The sequence below is a fragment of the Pleurodeles waltl genome, chromosome 1_1 (genome assembly GCF_031143425.1).
Source record: "Pleurodeles waltl isolate 20211129_DDA chromosome 1_1, aPleWal1.hap1.20221129, whole genome shotgun sequence".
NCBI classification, from domain to species: domain Eukaryota; kingdom Metazoa; phylum Chordata; class Amphibia; order Caudata; family Salamandridae; genus Pleurodeles; species Pleurodeles waltl.
The window spans coordinates 442,162,245-442,184,542 of record NC_090436.1 but is presented as its reverse complement, the minus strand read 5'-3'; the positions used below and the strand labels follow the sequence as shown (position 1 = coordinate 442,184,542).

General features: G+C 49.6%; 1 protein-coding gene across 3 annotated transcripts in view; it reads right to left on the bottom strand.

Moving 5' to 3' along the window:
- Positions 1 to 22,298, bottom strand: part of MSH3 (mutS homolog 3) — a 1,766,808-nt gene that overhangs the window by 1,676,605 nt on the left and 67,905 nt on the right. For all 3 annotated transcript variants that reach the window (XM_069224514.1, XM_069224522.1, XM_069224532.1), the window contains exon 2: positions 8,103 to 8,223. In XM_069224514.1, the coding sequence (XP_069080615.1) occupies positions 8,103 to 8,223 (121 nt within the window). The remainder of the gene's footprint in view (positions 1 to 8,102; positions 8,224 to 22,298) is intronic.

Sequence of the window (22,298 nt, the reverse complement as noted above, 5' to 3'; positions counted from 1 at the left end):
GGGGATGACAATGGTGACAACGCTGGGAGCGTCTGCATTGGTACCAGCGCCAGGGGAGTTTGAGATGATACAATCGGCGCCGGTCCGGATGCAGGTTTGGATCACTGGGTGTCCATCAGGGCAGAGGCCACAGCTGTTGGCGTGGAACCCGATGGGGCCCCTTCTGACTATCTGGGGCCCAAAAGCATGCCAATGGGGTTGGACTCCAAAAAACGAAGGCACATGGCTCATAGAACTCTGAGTTGGACAGGGGCTGCTCCGGCTCCTGGAAAGACAGGGAGGAGCAGAGCCGACGCAGGCTCTGAGGAATGAGGCCTATAATGCCAACGCACCCTAGTTGCATCGGCTGACAGATGAAAAGAGGTCAGAGACAGCTCTTCTTCTTGTGCCCCAACTTGCCCGATTGCCCCAAGGACTTGGATTGGGACAATGACAACTTCGGACTCTGTGACCGGTCCCTTCTCCTTGACCAAGATCTATACCTACGTGGAGTGCAGGGCCACCATCAGCTTTAGGGATCGTTCCCTCAAAGCCTTCGGATGCATGGCTGGGCAATGGGAGCACGAATTTAGGTTGTGGTTGCGCTCCAAACACCAGAGACAGACAAGGTGTGAATCAGTCACCAACATCGGCCGATGACAGGCTCCACATGGCTTAAATCCCAGTCTTCCTGGATGACATCCTTGACACACCAGGAGGAAACCTTCAAAACTAGCCAACAAAATGTTGAAAAACTCCAGTAAAAAAATGACTGAACGGTAGAACTTCTCAAGATCAGCACAAGTTCTGGCGTGGAAAGAAAAGAACGGGCGTTGGTGCACCTGGGTGGTGCCTGTTTAGGTAATGCAATGTCATTTCTGGTGCAGATGACAGACAAGCCAGTCGACTTTACCTACCGGTGTGAAGGGGTACTGCTCACAAAAAATCTTCCAGATCCAGTCTGACCCCTGAGGAGAATTCAAAGATAAGGAATTTTCAGCTACAAGTCAGATACAAGTAACTTTGCTGCAAATTCTTCAACTCGATAGTGTATTCATTCCTACCTACTGTATTGTTGCCTTCTGTGACGCTAGTTCATCCAGAATCAAGATTTTCACTTGTTTTGTGGTGACTTTCAGAGCATTTTATGAGAACTTTGGCCATACCTTTCATTTTAAGAAAGGACCATAAACCACTGAATTATACTTTTACTACCAATGCAGTAGAATGCTCCATTTCCAGAATTGCCCAACGGGACAGGAAAGATTTAACTGTAAATTAGATTATGTCCCAAAGAAATTTCTATTTTGTCTTTCAAAAATATACCTGAGAAGGGAGAAGAATTTAACAATGAATCTGTTGTCGCCATTGTACTGGATGGCTAAAGCGTGAGGAATGAAAGGAAGGTGTGGATGGAAGGTAGGTCCCAGCAGGTGCTGAGCAGATGGTGTGTGTGTTGGGGGGAGGGGGGCTGCTGAAAAACATCTACAATCCTCTAAAACCGCTGAATGTCCAGCTCCTCTGTCCTTGTTGATGGCTTCCCCTGGATTCTCCTAGCAACTTCCATTCTTGAGCTCAGCAATGCTGGAGGTTTTTGGCCCACTCGCTTTTTGTTTTAGGAAATTGCAACCCTTTTTGCAGACATGCTCATTTAGCAATCATGGAAAGGCATTGTGAGCTCACAAATGAATCTTTCTTTTGACAGACAAGGAACAGGACCAAGGACCACCAGACACATCCAGCCATGACAGGTTGCAGCACCAAAGTATTCGGTTACTCAGTTTAACTATGAATCCATGCCCGGACATAGCCAAGCTCCTACAGCAACAGACGTCAGGGGTGGAGTGCACCTAGAAGGACAGACGCCTGTTGATGAGAGCTGCAAGTGAAACAGAGGAGTTGGTGGATTTAGTCACAAGGGTGTGCTTTGGGTGGAGGGGAGAAATAATATTGCCATGTTGGTTGGGGGAGCATTAGTCAAGTGGTAAGCCTTGGTAATGAAACCAGTCATAAATTAAGTCTATCGAAGAAAAGCCAGAGAGATTTTTGGAAGGAAGGTAAACTCCCATGCAGCTGTTGTAATGTATGCAATTCAACGAGAAGCTTCAAAAAGAGAATACGAAATGGAAAAGCAGGTGGAAAGAAATCAACCACTTAAGTCTCTAATGGCTACACCATAATTTGGTTCCATGTCAATCAAATTAGGGTGGGTGTCCTCACTAATATTTTTCAGTTCCACCCCTGACTTTCCAAAATAAAAATTTATTTAAAAAAATACTGCGACTTTCTTTGTCTATGTGTAGGAAGCTGGCTCTTTATATAGTGGACTAAAACTAGGTACAATGTGTTAACAGTCCAGGCAGACCTCATAGGAATCGCAGAGGCATAAATGACATCGCAAATGCTCTCTTATGTGGCAGTGTGGGTGAGCAGTTAGGCATATCAGAGGGTAGTGCTAAGCATGTATTGCACACACACAGGCAGTAAACGAGACACACTCAATAAAGAAATACTACACCAATTTATAAAAATAACACATACTTTTAGATGAATTTAGATACCAGGATCATCGGGATCAGGCAAGACATTTTTGAGTTAGGAATCTTTACAGTTTTTAAAAGTTGACAGTGCAATTTTTGGGTGTGGTAATGTTACCCTATAGAGGCAAAACTTACTACATTCTGGCACTTTACAGCGACTTACGGGACTGTTCTCCTGGACTTAAGGTGAGTTTGGGGAAAGGTCAAAGGCCACACCAACAGGTCACCTCGGGAGGCTCTGGAAAGTCCGGGTGCAGAGGTGTGTTTTGGTGTCGGGTGTCCCATTCACTTCAATGGGCAACAGTCCAGTGAGGCTTCATGGTGGGACTAGGGGTGGGCAGTCTTGGGGAACCCATGGGGGAGCTCAACCCTTGAGGTCCTCTGGTGCACAAGGACATCGTCTGTCCACTTCTCCTGAGGCAGTGGGACTCGGGTGCAGTGGTGTCTGTTGGCATATGATCCTGTGCTGGAGTCACTCACAGTTGGAGGGGTCCTGCAAAAAGAGGCTGCAGGCTGGGACTGGTTCGGCTGAATCAACAAGTAGGCTCAGAGCTTATGATGCTCGGGACCTGGTGACCCCTTTGGATACTCTTCTACTCAGGCCGGGGTGGCCGGGTGCAGAGGTGTCCTGAGGCGTTGGGTTTCTGTCACTGGAGGCACGCAGGAAAGGTGGTGGGGGAGGAGGAGGTGTCAGGTCGGCACAAACTGGCTGCAGGCGGTGACTGGGAATCCAATATTGGCAAACCCAAGGATGGGCTTAGCCTCAGAGGGTCTCAGGACCCCATTGGCACCACCACCTCCCTCGGACTTGGGCTGTGGGTCCTGGGTGTAGAGGCATTTAGAGGTGGCAGAGGTCAGAGGCTCTCTCATTCTGTCTTGATTTCTGCTGAAGATGGGCAAACAGGACAGCTCGCGACTCACAATGTGGGTCGCACTGTCCCTGAAGTCCTTCGACATGCATGTAGGTTTTCCTCAGCGTTGGTGCCTGGTCTGGACACAACAAGCCTTGGCTGCTGCAAGGGGCCCGGAACCCCAAATATTGCTGTTACTTCTTTTGGTGCCTGCGGCTGCAGGTGAGTAGCTCCTCTACTCCAAGGGAATTTCTTTGGCAATAGGCGACGCACTGGTATCCCTCTGGGTTTCTTGGAGTCTGCACAGCAGCAGGTCGAGTCAGTTGCTCCACAGGGGTCGGGTGCAGCAGGCAAGCTGGGAGGGTTGGTGCCAAGTCAGTTGTGCTCCTCGGTTCTTGAGTCAGCAGTCCTTTTTGCCCACTCCTTTTCTGGCCATCAAAATCAGAAGGCCTGGTATCAGGGAGTCCCCTAAATACTCAATTTAGGAGCTCTAAGGGAAGTGAGGGGTAGTAGACAATGGGCTACCTCCCTTAGAGTAACTACGCCCCCTAGGTAGCCACTTCCTTTGGGGAGTGGGCATCACCCGGTCCCAGAATTCTTAATTCCACCACACACAACATGGTGGAATTCCTAACTTAGTGTTCACTTCCTGCTGGTCAACCTTCTAGAAGTGTCCAGCCTGCAGATGCAACACACCTCCTGCATAGCGGATTTCCCCACCTGTTCAAGTATCAAATGGCCAAATTCGCATACCAAAGGCGGTGGGCTCTTTGATGTTGCCAGCCTTGAAATGCTAATTTACAGGTCATCCTGTTGGAAGGGGTGTATAACATCCCTTGCCAGACCAGGCTTTGTTCATGACCGCCTGAGAGCGCAAGCTCTCACTCCTGGGGGTCAGAAACTCATCTGTGGTGCAAGGTTGGTTAGAACCAGTCAGTCGGCACACTGGTAGTTGGTAGGTTTTCAGGGAGAACCTCTAGGGTACCCTCTGGGTGCATATGTTATTAATAAATGCAACACTGTTATCAGTGTGGGTTTATTAATACGGGACGTTTGATACCAAACACCATAGGTTTCAGTGAAGCCATTATGTAGCTAGGAAACTCGTTTTGACCAGTGCCCAGTACATACCTTAAGATGGCTTCCCTGTTCACTTGTACTATCAGCAATTCAACTGGCCAGCACATGGGCATATCTGTTCATGCCGGTTAGTTCTCTTTTTTTATAATATAATGCAACGTGCCTTAGGGCTGTGAGGCCTGCTGTAGGGGTGACTTACAAATATTGCATGCAGTGTTAGGGAACCTGGCACACAAGTTTAGTTTAGTGGATTTATAAAGTGCATGGCTACCCGAAGGCCTCCCAGCACTAAAGCAGAAACAGAATAGACTGCAAGGATAGATAATTAAGCTCTGAACAACTAGGTTTTCGGATTCCTACGAAAGGAGAGTTCATGACTGGTTAGACGAAGCTCCAAAGGGAGGGAGTTCCAAAGTTAGGCTGCTTTATAAGCCATGGATCTGCCAACCCCACCGTGCTCTGTTAACCAGAGAGGCCATCAAGGATCTGAGGGACCTGTAAGGGGTGTAATGAAAAACGCTAGGCCTTAAAAGGGCAGGGCCCCTACTATTCAGAGCTTTCTGCATAATTCAAAGGGCTTTCAAGTTTATGCGGTGTTCAACGGGAAGCTAATGGAGGGAGGTTACAGAAGGTTTGGCAGATTGGTGCCTTGGAAGATTCAGGAGGAGGCAAGCAGCAGCATTCTGTACAACCTGACGTCTCTCTATCACATACTAGGATGAACTAAAGTAAAGAGCATTACCATAGTCCAAGCGCAAAATTATGAGAGCTTGAACAATGAGCTTTGTGGCTAAAAACGGAAGAACATTAAACATTTTTCTTAGAAGCCTTAGTAGTCTGAAACAGGAAGCAGCCAGCTTTTTCGATTGGTAATCCATGGTAAGGCAGGAGTCCAACCAAACTCCCAGACATTTTATATTTTCTTTTGGAGGGGGTAAACCTTCCAGCCCTTCAGGGACTGGAGAAGGGGATCTATGAAGGATTTAGTTCCCGAATAACCTCACCTCAGTTTTGTCTTAATTTAGTTTAAGTTTGCAGTCAGCCATCCATCTCGCTACCACTTGAAGACAGGGGGTTAGTAGGTATTGATCCGAATTAGTGTTTGTGGAGAATGAGAAAACCAGCTGAGTGTCGTTGGCATAGGAAACCAGCGTAAGGTTCTACAATCTCAGCTAAAGGATACATGTAGAGATTAAACAGTGTGCGGCTCAGGGAGGATCCATGAGGTACCCGACAGTTAAGGGAAAAACTGTTGGAAAGGTAGGATCGATGTAGAACTTGGAAGGTCTGTTCCACCAAAAATGAAGAAAGCCATTTCAAAGCACAGCCATTGATACCTGACTCAAAAATTATTTGTATCAAAATAGTGTGGTCTACGGTATCAAAGGCCATGCAAAGATCTGACAGAATGATGGCAGCGGAGCCCCCTTGGTCAAGAAGTCGCCTTACTTCTTTCACAACTGCAAGCAGGGCAGTCTTGGTACTATGTTTGGGTCTGAAGCTCATTTGAGTGGGATGTAGAAACTCATGGTCCTCAAGAAAGCCTGAGAGGTGTTTATTGAAAAGTTAATCAATCAGTTTGGACACAGCAAGAAGCAAGAAAATCGGTCTATAGTTGTTGAAGATAGCTGCATCAAGATGAGGCTTTTTAAGAAGCGGTTTGACTATAGCATGTTTCCAGTGAGGCGGGATCTGACCCTTATAAGAGATGAATTGAGTAGGTTGGTCAGGACGGGGGCAATGATAGCTGACCCCAGGGCCAGAATATAAGGAGGTACCGGGTCCAACGGAGAACCAGATTTTATGGAATGAACAAGACTGATTAATGAATGTTCCATGAAGAGAGGGAAGGCTGAGAGAGAGACCGTTGAATGTTGAGCCATAACCTTACTGGCAAGATCTACTTCCTGCACAGGCTTGTCAGAAAAGACTGAATAAATGTCTAATAATTTACTTTGAAAGAAAAGGGCAAGATTGTAACTATGTTCCATAGAGGCCTCCATGAGATCAATATGCGAGGCTGGTTAAACAATCTCTTTTTGAAAGATTTATTTAGAAGAATTTTGAGGACTGTTCTATTTTTGATGCGTGATAAGAAGCCTGAGTGGATCTTATTTCTGCATGGAAATTTCTGATCGCTTTCCTGTATTCGGATTTTGAGGTATTACCATAAGTTTCCTCCACCTTCTTTCCAAACGTTTGTACTCCTTTTTTACCTGCCGTAGGTGAGGGAGTAAATCAAGGGGATTTTTTATTTGTAATCCTCTAGTAATGGTCTTTACCAGTAGTACAGTATCAAGTGAGTTAAAGATCCACTCATTGAATTTATCTGATAATCGGGTGGTTTGATCCGAGGGGGGCAGGTTTGGAATTTTCCAGTATGGTAGTCCATTCTTTGAGATTCAGCTTGGGCAAACAGCAGCCCTGTTTGCCTGTTCAAAGGCGGAGGAAGGATAAGAATGGAGGGAATGGGGAGCTTCAGTGTAACTAGAAAATGGTCCGACCATAACAGCGTGAGCTGGTCTGAACCAATAGGTCTGCGACATTGCTAAATACAAGATCAATAGTATACTCCTTGGTATGCGTAGGGCTGCTGACCAGCTGAATAAGGTCTAGCGCTGTGTGATCCAAGAGAAGGCTTTTAGCGACCGCATCGCTCACCTCATTCACAAGAATATTAAAATCCCCAAGCTTGGATAAAATGGTCGTAGGGACCAGGGGGTTGGTAGACAGACTCCAGAAAGCGTGAAAGTAGGGTACAGTGCAAAAGAAAAAAAAAAACATACTTTCACAGCCAGGAATAGTCAGAGGCCGGGAATAACATTGAACAGCCTCCTTATAGATAATGGCGACCCCAGCACCCCTCGTGTGCACCCTATCTAGCCTGCTTATCAGATAGCCAGGAGGACGTGTCAGAGCAACGTCCAGGGAAGACTCCTCATGAAACCAAGTTTCTGTTAAAAATAAAGCCTCTGGGGCTAAGTTGCTCAGAAGACATTGAATATCGAGTTTATGCGCAGTAATGGATGGACAATTAGGTAAATGAAGCTTACTAACTGACATCTTGTTATTCCCTCGAGCTCGCCTAGCTTCAAGCCGTGGAGACATGACAACTGTGTGCCAGGTCGTGATTTCACTTTTTAGAGCACTTTGTCACGAAGCCTGCAGTGGCAGTCTGCTTGAGTTTGGTGCTGGGTCCTTTAGAGTGGCACAAACTACACAGCAGCTATTAGGGGCCCTCTTTAGTACCTGTGCTCTAGGTACTAGAGGTACAACTTACAAGGGACTTACAGAGGTGCAAAAGGCCTCGTCACTTTGGGGTTCAAGTGACCTGTTGTCTTGTTTTTGGGGAAGGAACACTGACACTGGGGATCTGGTTAGCAGGAACCCAGTACACTTCAGTCAAAGTTGCATCAAATACAGGCACAAAGTGGAGGGACTGCTGCAACAAAAAGCCAGTTTCCTACACTATGTAATAAAACGTTATTTGTCGCTATGTCAGTTTGCTAAATATTTTGAGGAAACGTAGCTACTGGTGAATATTATATACAAACATAATGAACTCTAGCACATTACATTGACTTTCAAGACCACCAGCATTTTCTAGGAAAATAAACAGCAACTTGAAAAGCATGAGTTATTCCGAGCTCACCGTGGCCCCTTAGAATTCCAATGTTGATTGATGTGTCTCCGTTATCTGGATCAGACTTTGCTCGTTTCTTAATGGGCTCGTCATTTTCACAAATTCTCTTTTTCTTGTCACCTAGGCAATCCTAAACAGACAGAAAGACCATATTAATCCAAAATTTAATTTTCACAATTGCATTGTAATTACGACAGCTGGGCCAGAGAACAAACCTCAAACACACCAAGTTGGAAAGAACATGACCGAATACTGCGAGCGTGCAGAGAAACAAGACCAGCTTTTTTATTTAATATAATAAAACAAGCTCATGAACAAACACGCTTTGGTGTGTAGAATCAGTGGAGCATGTGCTCACCATATTACAGGTTGAAAAAGCACGTGGCCTTACTGGGCACAATCATGGTTACAGATAAAACAACACCTAAGCAAAAGAAAATGGAAAGATTTACAAATATTTTGATGCCGGTAGCAGAAGTACCAGAAGGCATGTCGCTGATCCCTCCTGGAGTAGAGGATTTAAAGAAGGAAATCTCTACCTCTTCCAAGATTTGCAAACCTTGAAAGATGCCCTTGAAGTGAAAATAAGCAAAGCAGTCACAAAGGCGGAAGGCCGCATATCAGAACTACAAGAACCAGTGAAAGAACTTCAAAACACAATTTCCCCATCTGAAATCGAGACCTGGAGAGCTCAATGTAAAAGCAGGGGACCTGGAAGGTTGCTCTTGCTTCAACAATCTGGCTTACCTCATGGAGAGGAAGTGGTACATCCTAAAACTTCCCAGGAAACTTGGCTTAAACATTTTTCTTTTTTAAACCAGGACAGTCGATCTCTTTTTGTGATTGGATATACGCATCACCCCTCAATGCAAAAAGACCCACCTTGGGCCCCCTTTCAGGCTGCTAATCACACATTTATTAAACTACAGAGATCAGGACTAGGTCAGTGCATGAATTGGGAGAGGTGAAATATGAGTCACAGAAAATCCTGGTATTTCCAAATGACATGAGACAGGTCCAGAAGCAACAACAATCACTTGAGCATGAAAAAAAAAAAATGAGTGATGAGATTTAAATGCATGCTCCGATACCCAGAAAAAATGTAAGTAATCTTCCAGAGTAAAACCTACGTTTAAAACATCTGGAACAAGCACCTGGCCTGGTTGGAAGAATATTAGGAAGGAGATGGTGGACAAAAGCGTTGAAAGGAAATAATGTATATGTTAGATCAGAAAACTACAAAGCCTAAACAACAACAACGACAACAAAACAGAAAATTATATAAGCTGATGATAATGAGAATTATGGACACATATCGTGCAGTGTGGGAGCTAGACCCATAGGATTTAAGAAATATGGACACCTTTACACATCTGAGAGAGGAAAAATACCATTACTTTGCAAAAGACACAGGTTTAGCAAATCAGAAATCATAATTTGCTTTCTTTACTAAAAGGTTGTGTTTGTACTTCAGAATACCCGCTTTAGGATTCTGAATGTTGACTTCGGAACAATGGTTCACCCAGAATAGCACTGGCACAGCTGTGTAGAGGACCATATGAGGGGGGTCTGGAACTTCCTGATTTGCGTAAATATTACTGGCTTCCCAATTATTAATTCTGTCAGAAACGGAGGCGAGGATTCTGCTCATCTTTTCCCTCTTTAATTTAACACCAGGAGCTTCAACAGTAATAAAACCATATTTCCCATGAACCACTGGGAAAGGAAATAGAAACAGTTACAACCATTAAAAGTACAGAAAGTGCCCCATAACAGTCCTTGTCTCTCCTCTATACCCCCTCTTGCTTTCCTGCTCTTGCAGCCCACCTTCTATGCTGTTTTATGGGATTTTAGAGATTTTAATGGGGATCGTTTTGCCTTAACTTGCTTTCACCCACATGTAATAATTACCGCAGGAGCGCGTTTCAGCTCATTCCATAGTGTTAATTCTTGACTGGACCACGCAAACCCAGTAATGCGATCCGCCCGCTAGAGGGAGCTCCTGGTTCAAATTACAAGCCAGTGCGTGACGCGCATCTCGCTGCTTGGCGGGGGGCACGCTGGTACTTGGGGGTTATCAGGTCCCTAGCCCCACCGCAGAGGACCTACCCTCATCCCATTCAGCCTGGAAGCCTCTATGTATTCAAAGCGGTGCCAGTGCCAGAAAGAATCAGGTCTGTAAGACTTTCTTTGTCCCTCCACAAACACTCCTAAAATACTACCCTTGCTGGGCGCTGCAGGGGCAAGACCCAGTCCAAATACCCTCTTAATTACTACAGGCAGTGCTTGAAATGGAAAAATTAAAGTGCAGGTACTCTGTGCCAGAGTACCTGCTTATTTCCGAGAAGTGCCTGTACTCTCCAATTAAAAGTATTACGTTTTTCCTGAGATGTGCCGGTACTCTCCCTCTCAAAATAAAAAAGTGCCGGTACTCAGTACCGGACAGTACCGGCCCATTTAAAGCACTGACTACAGGGGGTAGTTTCCCTGGGCTTGAGGCGCCTAACATCTTCAGGGCACAACACAATCTTACTAAGTTCACTCCAGCGTCTTAAAGAAGTCTGTCTCGCGGCACAGCGACTTAAAACAAAACCTTCATAGCCAATTAAAAAGGAGATGTAAGAGGTTTAAATGGAGAAAGAGTCGTTCTGCATCCTCCCTACAGATGATTATTTTTGAGAGGTAGTGGATGCCTCCATACACCAGGCTGTGGCCTCGGCCAAAGAACCTCTGGAGGGGCGCCGCATGAGAACCCCTTAACCTATCGATCAAACAGCCCCACACTCGGGCCCCCTTCAACAGGTCGGCCAAGATGCATCGGCCCGCTAAGCGCAGGCAGGAATAGTGGGTCGACCTAGTTACCTTCAAGAGGCTGAAGAAAGCCTTCTTGTCACGCTCATGCCTTAATTTGGCGGAAGGGGATCTGATTGCAGGTCCAGTGTTGTCGGTTGCGGCTCTGGCCTCACCACCTTATACTTCTGATGGGGATGATGATGATTCCCATGCTGATCCCAATGATGAAGCAGGCTCTTCTAGGCCTTGGCGCCTCTCTCCGGCCGCCAGCCCCCAGGTCTCTACCACTACGTCTCAGGATGGAGGGGTGGCGGCCTCCCATATGCTGGATCCTGAAGATCTTATGCACCCTTGTTCTGCTGAGTGGTCGTCATCGGACAAGGTGGCTACATACATGGCAGCCCGTCTTTGTTAGACCCTGGAGAAGGTGCTGAAAGCCTGTCTTTGGGTGGAATGCCCACGTGCCGGGGAAGGTTGCGCTCACCCCTGAGATAGATTCTAGGATGGCCACGTTCTTGGGGAAATACATCCGTGACCCAAAAAAGGGCACAGACAGAATCTTTTGGGATAAAATTCTAGACATCGTACAGCCCCTCACCACAATACTTGTTATGACAGAGGAGGCTAAACAGTCCAGTGCCCTCATTTCTCTGGAGGTGCAGTCAGGTTGGGGCCAGAAGACTGTGATTTTCCTAGGGAGCGCACCGTGCCCTGTTGACAGAGGCATCGCTCCTTTAATATAAAGGTGGATCCCAAATTGGGGGATCTGCCCTCTTCGGAGGCTGGTGATGTGCCACAACGGGTTGTTTATCGACCATTTAGTTAAGAAGCTGGGGACATTTGTCTCAACTTTCACCTCCCTTGACAAAGTCCAGGCTTCCATGGAGAAAATCTTCCAGCCCAAGATTTTTCCCAGGGCCGTGGGTGGAAACAATTTGCTCGAACGGCCCTTTGTTCTACCAAGGCCCTCCAAGGGGGTCAAGGCTCCCGCCACTGACACTAGAAGCATCAGTCCAGGTTTGGGTGTTTTTTCCCCTCCAGAGGAACCCAGAAGAGACTTAAGTATAAGAGGCAGCTCATGAGAAGATTTCAAAGGAAATACCTCCGGTGACAGTTCAGCCTTTTTCCGAACAAGGGGTAGGAGGTTGCTCGGCTCACTTTCTTCACAACTGGAGGTCCTGACCTCAAACGCATGGGTTCTTAAGATGGTACAGGGTTTCCGCACTGAATTTTATGATTCTACAATGCAACATCTCTAAGTCTGTAGGAAGCTGGCTCTGAATATACTATATTAAAATGAGATATAGGCTCTCATTACAACCCTAGCGGTCGGTGATAAAGCGTCAGTAATACCGCTAACAGGCCGGCGGTAAATAAAATGGAATTATGACCATGGCGGAAACCGCCAACACAGACAGGCACTTTAACACACCGACCGCCATGGCGGTAGAAAAACACCACGGAGGTAACTGCCAACAGATTGACGGAACTCAATGTACCGCCCACACTATTACAAGGCACCAATCCGCCAGCTTTTCCGGGGCGGTACCAACGCCATCAAAAGCACGGCGGAAACCGGAATTGGAAGGGAAACCATTCACCTCTCGACACCCAACGAGGAACCAGGACGGCACGCAGCCCGAACTACAGGTGTTACCAATGTTGGTGTATCTTCTCATCTATCAGGAGTACGAAGGGCGGCAGCGATGACCACGGTCAGTACTGCACCTAGCACACAGGGGAGGGGAGGAGAGAAAAGAGAGTGACATACACACGCAACACCCCCACCCACAACACCCACACACATATCCAATCACATCACAGATACACCCCGTCACCCTCTGGAAGAACTCGAGGACCAAACAAAATTAGTTTAATGAGTGTAATATTCAAACAAACAGATAGCCCAAGAGAAAAGTAAATAATCAGTATATACAAATATTTACAGCATTTACACAAGTCCATACTTGTCCCATTAAATGTTTGTGGACCAATGGTCCCAAAAACATGGGCGAAGCCCACACATGACACCTGCCTCAAAACGGAGAGAACACTGCAGGGGCATCAGGTTGCAAAAAAAACAGGCACCTCAGGGGGAAAGGGAGGGGGGGGGCCCTCGGCCGGATGATGCGACGACGCCACTGCTCCTCGAGGGGGGCTCCATGCCCACTGTCTGGTCCTGGGGAGTGCAAAGCCACAGTCTCTCAAGTGGGTGGTTTGCCCACTGCTTGCTCCTGGGGAGTACAAAGCCACAGTCTCTCAAGTGGGTGGTTTGCACACTGCTTGCTCCTGGGGAGTGCAAAGCCACAGTCTCTCAAGTCGATGACATGTTCCACTGGTTCTGGAGGGGGCCTGGTGCCCAGAGTGCTTCATCCTGCCAAGGACTGTGTTAGTGGATGCTTTTCTCCACTGGTTCTGGGGGAGGCTTGGTGCCCAGAGTGTTTCATCCTGCCAAGGACTGTTAGTGGATGCTTTTCTCCACTGGTTCTGGAGGGGGCTTGGTGCCCAGGGTGCTTCATCCTACCAAGGACTGTGTTAGTGGATGCTTTTCTCCACTGGTTCTGGAGGGGGCTTAGTGCCCAGGGATGCTGCACCTGGGGTGTGGCAGCTCCCTTTCCCTCACCTGGGTGTCTGAGCCACGAGATTTTCAGGGAACAGGTAGCATGATATTCCATGGAGGCAGAGCCACACTCCACCTTGCGGCGACTTAGGCTGCAAACTGCTTGTAGTGCCAGTGCTGGTGGTGGTGCCTCATGTAGTGTGTGCAGGGTCCAGGACGTCTCCTGCAGCCGCGGATGACTGCCCACTGGGGATGCTGCTGATGTCCGCTGTAGTGGCACTGACTGGGCACGCAGCGGGGCAGGTGGCAGTGGCTGTGGCGGTGTCTGCGGCGGAGATGCAGGAGGTGCTGCCCGTGGTGCAGGTGTCTGTAGTAGTGGAGGGAGACACCAGGCCTTCTCCAGCAGTCTCGGACGGCTGCCCACTGGGGATGATGCTGGTGACTGTAGTTGTGGCAGCGGCGGTGCAGGAAGCAGTGCAGGTGGCGGTCGTTGCGGCGGTGCTCACTGTGGTACAGGTTGCTGGCCTGTCATGAGAAATGGGGGTCACCAGTCCCTCCACAGGAGGCTCCGTGTCCTGAGGTGACTTTCTTTTGATTTTGTGTCCCTTCCACACCTTGGTAGTCGCTGCTGGCACCTTGGCACTGTCCTCTTTGGTTCTGGATGAGGCCTTGCTGGGTGGGTGGTGCGGCTTTTCCCTTCTGCATGCTGGCCCCTTCTTTACCTTGGCAGGTGGCGGAATCGGGTGGTCCTTAGCTTCAGTAGGTAGCACACAGGGAGCCCTGATGGGTGCCCCCTTCGATCCTCCCAGACTTGCAGGGACCACAGTGGACGACAATTTGGTGGCTGAGGTGCTGGTCTGGGCTCTAGACATCCTGGCCCTAGGGGAAGGACGGGTGGGGGGAGGTGTAGGGAAGAGGTCAGTGTTAGCCAGGAAAAGTTTTTTAGACACACTGGGATGGGAAGATGGAGGGGGTTTGGGAGTGGAGGAAGTGGTTGTAGGAGGTGTACGTCTGCTGAGTTTGGGTGAAGGTGCATGGGCTGGAGGCTGTTGTGAAGTGGATGGCTGTTGAGTGGGTGTGTGCCGGCGTTTGTGTACTTTGGGAGGAGGGCTCACAGACACACTGGGAGAGGACACAGGGGATGTGTGAATGGTTGTGGGGGTGGTGATTGCACATGAGCGGTATGTTGTGATGGGCGTGCTGGTGATGGAGGTAGTGGCTGAGGATGTAGTGCCTGCAGGTGTGAGTGGAGACGAGACTAGGAGGGATGTGTACGACGTGGAGGAGGGGGACACAGTGGAGGCAGTGGATGTTGGTGTGTCTGCATGGGGATGGTGCTTGTGTGAGTGCCTGTGGGATGTGTGGTGCTTATGTTTGCCTGAGCCACTTTTGTGTGTTGATGTGTGTGCATGCTGGTCTGAAGGTGTGCTTGGGATAGGCTGAGGTAGAGGGGATTGAGTCTGGGTAGTGGAGGTTGGAGGGGGAAGGCTGGACACAGGGACAATGGCTGCCATCAGTGCTGAGGCCAGAGCCTGAAATGGTCTCTGTTGGGCCGCCACGCCAGAATGAATGCCCTCCAGGTATGCATTTGTTTGTTGCTAATGCCTCTCTGCACCCTGGATGGCATTCAAAATGGTTGACTGCCCAACAGTGAGGGATCTCTGGAGGTCAATAGCCTCATCACTGAGGGCAGCAGGGCTGACTGGGGCAGTGCCTGAGAGCATGGGAAACACGCTGAGGGGCTGCTGGGAGGGCGGTGCTGGTACGGGGTGGTGGCAGCTGTACCTGTTGTTGCAATGGGCACAGAGGTGCCCGCCACCGCAAGGGAGCTCCCATCAGAGGAGGAGTCGCTGGTGTCCCCTCCTGTCCCCGTTGTGGAGCTCCCCTTGCCCTCTGTCCCACTGGTGCCTTCAGACTCCGTACATTCACCCTCCTGGCCCATGTGGGATACAGCTCCATCTGTCTCCGGTGCCTCTGCTCCTCCGCCAGATGATGCTAATGCACGCAAGGACAGGGTGACAAAACAAGATGGGGGGGGGGGGGAGACAGAGGAGACACATGGTCAATGCCAGCAACACCACTACCGGTGGCGGACACAACACACAGGGAGCAGCCCTATGCATTAGGACATGCACTAGCAGTTAGTAGGAAAAACACCTGCCCATGGGGGACTATGCCTAACCCCATTTGCTGTACACCTGAAAACCCACAGGAGGCTGACTAGTTGTACATGGCCACTACCACTATTGGGGTTGGAGTGCCACAGAGTCTGCCTAACAAGGGACCTACCCTACCAAGTTCGCCCTGGCCTAGGGGAACCCACAGCCCACATCCCCCACCCAGACACCTCGTAAAGCGCGCAGTCAGCTGAATGAGACTGTACTCACCCCCTTGTGCCTGCTGTGATGCCCTCAAGCACCCATCCAACTCCGGATATGCCACCACCAGGATCCAGAACATCAGGGGGGTCATGGTGCGACGGGCACCCCTTCGAAGGTGGGAGGCCATACCCAGCTGGGCCCCGCCGTCTTCTTGCTCCAGCGGCGCAGGTCCTCCCATCACTTGCGGCAGTGGGTGCTCCGTCTAGGATAGAACCCGAGGGTCCGCACTTCCTTGGCGATGGCACGCCAAATACCCTTCTTCTGGTGGGCGCTGACCTAGAGGAAGGGTGTAGCATGATAGGAAATTACTCCCCCGTCCGGTTTGTCATACTCATTGCCCACCACTTCCCACCCATGCCCTGACAAACATACACTCACCATCCTCTCATGCAGGCCCCAGCCCCCAACCCCACATTTATCTTCCATCCACACCACTCCATACATTCATGACCCACGCATCATTCTCACAGTGTACTCACCTGTTTGTCTGGAGGACAGTAGAGTAGCGTGTACTGGGGGAGGACCCCATCCACTAGTCTCTCCAACTCCTCGGAAGTGAAGGCAGGGGCCATTTCCCCAGACACTCGAGCCATTGTCGCTTCCAGACACAGGTCACAGCAGCACTTGCAGTGTAGGTCCTCTACTGTTGAAGGTCAGGTATCAAGTGAGTGAACAGATAGAACATGGCGGTCACGTCCGTGGCGGGGCGTACCGTCACCGCCGGCGTACATGGTCATTGGCTCCTGGAACCCATAGGGCCCAATGATAACCAATGCTGAATCGCACGGCGGTCTTCGACCGCCTACCGCAACACTGCACAACGCCAGCGCAGTTACCTCATTTCCCCTTGTCCCTCCTTACAGGTCAGGCAGCTGCCATTTTAGGGTGGCACATGGCATGGCACCTAACTGTGTCACAGCAAATTTGGGCAGAAACACTGACAGACAAAGCCACACCAGATTTACTCACATTAGTGCAAAAACACTTGTGCAACCTATGTGGTACATGACCCTCTGCTCACCATTCTCCTCCATAGGGCACATCGGCTGGGGCAGATGATGAAATCGCGTCATCCTCCGATGTACAGACCCCTGGTGGACCTGTCAACAATGGAAGACAGACACATCATTATCACCTACAGACTTGATCGTGCCACAATCCAAGAACTGTGTGCCCAATTGAAGCCAGACCTGATGTCAGCTATATGCCATCCCACAGGTATCCCACCTTCTAGTGCAGGTCCTCTCAGTGCTCCATTTCCTGGCAAGTGGTTCCTTTCAAACAACAGTGGCCATGGCATCAGGGATGTCTCAGCCAATGTTCTCTAAAGTGTTGGCCAGAGTGTTATCTGCCCTGCTGAAACACATGCTCAGCTACATAGTTATCCTCCACCTGGAGGATTTGGCCACAGTGAAAGCGGACTTCTATGCCCTGGGACATATCCCCAACATCATTGGTGCCATTGATGGTACACATGTGGCATTTGACCCCGCCGCAGGAATGAACAGGTGTACAGAAATCGAAAAAGCTACCATTCAATGAATGTGCAGATGGTGTATTTGGCAGATCAGTACATCTCTCATGTGAATGCCAAGTATCCTGGCTCTGTGCATAATGCTTACATTTTGAGGAATAGCAGCATCCCTTATGTGATGGGCCAACTCCAGAGGTACCGGGTGTGGCTAATAGGTGAGCCCAAGGTTCCCACACAGTATGAATAGGTGTCTGGGTATGGGGTAGTCCCTAAGGGTTGGTGTGTGTCTAACAGATATCCCTCGACATTTGCAGGTGACTCTGGTTACCCCTGCCTCTCATGGCTACTGACCCCAGTGAGGAATGCCAGGACAAGGGCAGAGGAACGCTACAATGAGGCACATGGGTGAACTAGGTGTATTATTGAGCGGACTTTCGGACTCCTGAAGGCCAGATTCCGGTGCCTCCAGGTGGCTCCCTATGCTACCCACCAAAGAAGGTGTGCCAGATCATCGTGGTATGCTGTATGTTGCACAACCTGGCTTTGCGACGCCAGGTGCCTTTTCTGCAGGAGGATGGGCATGATGATGGTCTTGTGGCAGCTGTGGACAGTGAGGAAGAGGAGGCAGAGGAAGAAGATATTGACAACCGTACGAACATCATCATGCAGTACTTTCAGTGAGATACAGGTAAGAGACTGGCACTGCTCATCTCATATCTGACTACTGTAGGACATTGTAGAAGTCAGCCTTTTAACCTCTGTGTATGGACCCTGACAGCTCACTTTGGCTTTCCTTTTCACAGATCTGGGTACCTCATTCTGCCTTCTGCTATGTTTAATGCTGCCCAACAACTGTCATACATTGGTATGTGCAAATGAACATTAACATTGATGTTTGTCGAAGAAGTTGTAATAATACATTTGTGAAAGTACAGACTGACTCCAGATTGTTTTGTGATTCAATGGTGTTTATTTCAGTGCTAATAAGTAGAGGGGTATGGGCAATGGGCTGGGGTGATGGTGGAGGAATGTCCAGGATAGAGTCCAGTCTATTTGTATCACAGGTGCATTGTCCAAGGGGGCATGGGAAGTGCAGCAATGGCAGTTCAAGTTGGACAGGGTGACAGAATGGGACAGAAGGGTGACAATCAGGAAAGTCCTATTTCCTGGCGGGGGTCTTGGCAATGTTCTCTGTCTTCTGCCTGGATCGCAGGGACTGTTTGCGGGGTGGTTCTCTTTCAGCAGGGGGTGAGCTGCTGGTGGCCTGTTGGTCCTGTGGCGAGATCTCCTGTCCACTAGCAGACGTGGAAGGCTGTTCATCTGTTGGGCTAGTGTCAGGGGCCCGGTGGTATGCCACTGTCTCCCTCATGGTGTTGGCCATGTCTGCCAGCACCCCTGCAATGGTGAACAGGGTGGTGTTAATGGACTTCAAGTCCTCCCTGATCCCCAGGTACTGTTCCTCCTGCAGCCGCTGGGTCTCCTGAAACTTGGCCAGTACTGTGACCATGGTCGCCTGGGAATGGTGGTATGCTCCCATGATGTTTGGGAGTGCCTCGTGGAGAGTGGGTTCCCTAGGCCTGTCCTCCCCCTGTTGCACAGCAGTCCTCCCAGCTTCCATGTTGTGCTGTGCCTCCATCCCCTGAACCGTGTGCCTACTGCCACCGACCCCAGGTCCCTGATCGTCCTGTGTTAGTGGTGTTGCCTGGGGTCCCTTTAGTGGTGGACGCACTGCTGATTGACGTGTCCTGGGGACAGAGGGATAGGCCTGCTGGGTGGGTGCTGTGCTGGTGTTTCCTGAGGGGGGAGGTTCAGTGGTGGTTTGGGACTGTGGCAGGGGAACCGACTGTCCAGAGGTCCCTGATGGGCCGGGCTGGTCATCTTGATCCAGGCGTGCAGAGCTGCTGTCATCACTGTGGGCCTCTTCTGCGGGGGGAATGGATATGGCTGGCACCTCCTATCCGGTGACGTTGTGTAGGGGTCCTGTTGGGGTGTAAATGCATTGTTCTTGTATCTGCATGTCCCATCTTGTGCGTGGGTGTGTTTACCTGTATGGTTGTGATTTTCCTGTCAGCTTGGCCTTGAGTGAGTGGTGATTTTGTGGGCTGGGTGAGTGTCTCTACTGGGCATGCTGTGGTGATGGGTGTTCATGCAGGTCTGTGTTGGGGGTCCATGCTTTGGTGTTGCATGCAGGGCTTGGTATTGGGATGTGTGGGTTGTGATAGTGGGATATTTGTGAGGTGTTGGGGTGATGGATGTGAGGGTAGGGGTTTGTGATGGCATGCAGGTTGGGTGGGGAGGATATAATAGTAGAGATATGACTTTCCAGAGTCCAGTCCTCCTGCTACTCCTGCGAGGCCCTCAGGATCCATGATTGCCAAGACTTGCTCCTCCCATGTTGTTAGTTGTGGGGAAGGAGGTAGGGGTCCACCACCAGTCCTCTGTACTGCTATCTGGTGTCTTGAAACCACGGAACGCATCTTCCCCCGTAGGTCGTTCCACCTCTTCCTGATGTCATCCCGTGTTCTTGGATGCTGTCCCACTGCGTTGACCCTTTCGACAATTCCAGTGCCATAGCTCCATCTTCCTTGCTATGGATGTCTGCTGCACCTGTGATCCAAAGAGCTGTGGCTCTACCCAGATGATTTCCTCCACCATGACCCTGATCTTCTCCTCAGAAAACCTGGGGTGTCTTTGAGGTGCCATGATGTGGTGTGAGTATGTGGTGTTTTGTGCGTGGATGGTTTATGAGTGATGGTGTACGAGTGATGGTGTTGTGTGCCTCTGGATGCTGGTGTTGTCTTTGCTATTCTCTCTCTCTGCTTCTTCCAAAAATGTAATTGTAAGGGGTTGTGGGTAATGTGGATGTGTGTCTTATAGTGGTGTAAGTGTGTAGCTGTGGTGTGTGTATGTGTGTCAGGTGTGTGTATTTTGAATTGTCCAATGTGGTTGTGTTTTGTAAATGTGTGTGTATTTTGAGCGCGGTGTTGTATACCGCCAATGGATTACCGCAGTTGAATGACCGCTGCGTTGATTCGTGGGTCGTGATAGTGTGGGCGTATTCATGTTGCAGGTCAGTACATCAGTAAATAAGTATTCCACATATGTATCAATATGACTTGACTGGAATCGGTAAGTTGTACAATTATTGAATAAATCACAATAATCTGTTTTAAAAGTTCACACACTAAAATTTTCCGAAACAGTTCCTGGGGGAAGAAAAGTTAGTACGTTTTGAAGTTAAGTACACAACTTACAGTTCCAATCTCTGAGGGTTAGGAAGTCCACAGGTTGGGGTTCAAATTAACCCCAAACACCCACCACCAGCAACACGGGCCGGCTGGGTGTAGAGGTCGAAGCTGAGGCAAATGCAACATGAGTTTCTATGCAGACTGGGGGCACTCGGTTTCAGATCTGCTTGCAGGTAAGTACCCGTGTCTTTGGACGGCAGACCTGGGGGATTTAGAGGAGCTGTGGGGGGTACAGGGTGCAAACACAGCATCGGGCTCCAAATGCTTTCCTATGAGGGGACCCCAGGGGTCACTTAGATGCTGCAGGCTGGGTCCAGGGGGTCTGTTCCAGAAAACCACAGGCTGGACAAGTGGGAGGGCCGCCTGCTGAACGTTGCTGCACCGAAGGTCAGGTTCCCCAAGGCCAGGAGGCTGTGGGTGCAGTGTACATTTTGGCAATGGGTATCTTCACCCGGTGCAGTAGCGGTCAGAGGGTCCTCTGTATTCACACTGCAGGCAGCGGCGGGGAGGACAGGAGGTCAACCCAGGGTGGGCACTTGCTTGAAATCGCCTATGGATCCTCTCTTGTCAGTTGGGCCACCTTGACACGGGCCGTGGGCGACAGGTGCAGAGTGGTCAGGACTCACGGATCCGGGGAGGCTCTGAAGTCCTTAGATTTAGATTCTTTTTGGACAGGGCAGCTGCCCACGGGAGTTCTTGGTCCTCTGTGATGCACGCAGTCCTATGGAGGGTAGGGAGAGGTCGCTGGACCCTCAGGATGCGTTGTTTTCTTTTGCAGGGCTCTTTGAAGCATGAGACAGGTCGGTAGGGCTGGGGCCAAGTTAGTTTTCGTCTTCCTTCTTCTCTGCTGGGGTTTCAGCTTAGCAGTTCTTCTTTCTTGTTAGGTCACCAGGAATCTGACAAACTGGGTTCAGGGTAGCCCATAAATTCTGGACTTAGGGGTGTTTCAGGGGTCAGAGGACAGTAGCCAATAGCTACTGTCCCTGAGGGTGACTACACCCTTCCCGTGTCCACTCCATTTGGGGACAGGGACACAAACCTAACCCTACTGGTCCCTGTCCTCCAAACTAAGATGGAGGGTTCTGCAGGGAGGGTGTCACCTCAGTCCCAGACACCTTAGGGGTGGGCCCAGCTTGGGTGGTCACTCCTCCCTGCTTTCACTAATTTTCCTGCCGGATTTTCTGCCAAAAGTGGGGCTTTGTCTGTGGGGTGCGTAACTCCACTAGCTGGAGTGCCCCGTGGCACTGTAACAAGAAGCTTGAGCCTTTGAAGCTTACCTCCAGGTATTACAGTTCCTGCAGGGGGAAGGTGTGAAGCACCTCCACCCAGGAGAGGCTTTGTTTCTGGCCACCGATGGCACAAAGGCTCTCCCACCATGTGGTCAGAAACTAGTCTGAAAGTGGCAGGCTAGCACAGACTGTTCAGTCCTGCACTAGCAGTTTGGCTACACACATCTGAAAGATGCCCTCTGGGTGCATTTGTCAGTAAATCCCACACTGGCATCAGTGTGGGATTATTGTGCTGAGAAGTTTGATAACACACTTCCCAGTATTCAGTGAAGCCATTATGGAGCTGTGGAGTTCGTAATGAGAAACTCCCAGACCATATATACTTAATATGGCTATACTGCACTTACAGTGTCTAAGAAGGGGCTTAGACATGGTAGGGCATATTGCTCATGCAGCTATGCCCTCACCAGTGATGTAGTGCACCCTGCTAGATGGGTGACTTACCTATGCCACAGGCAGT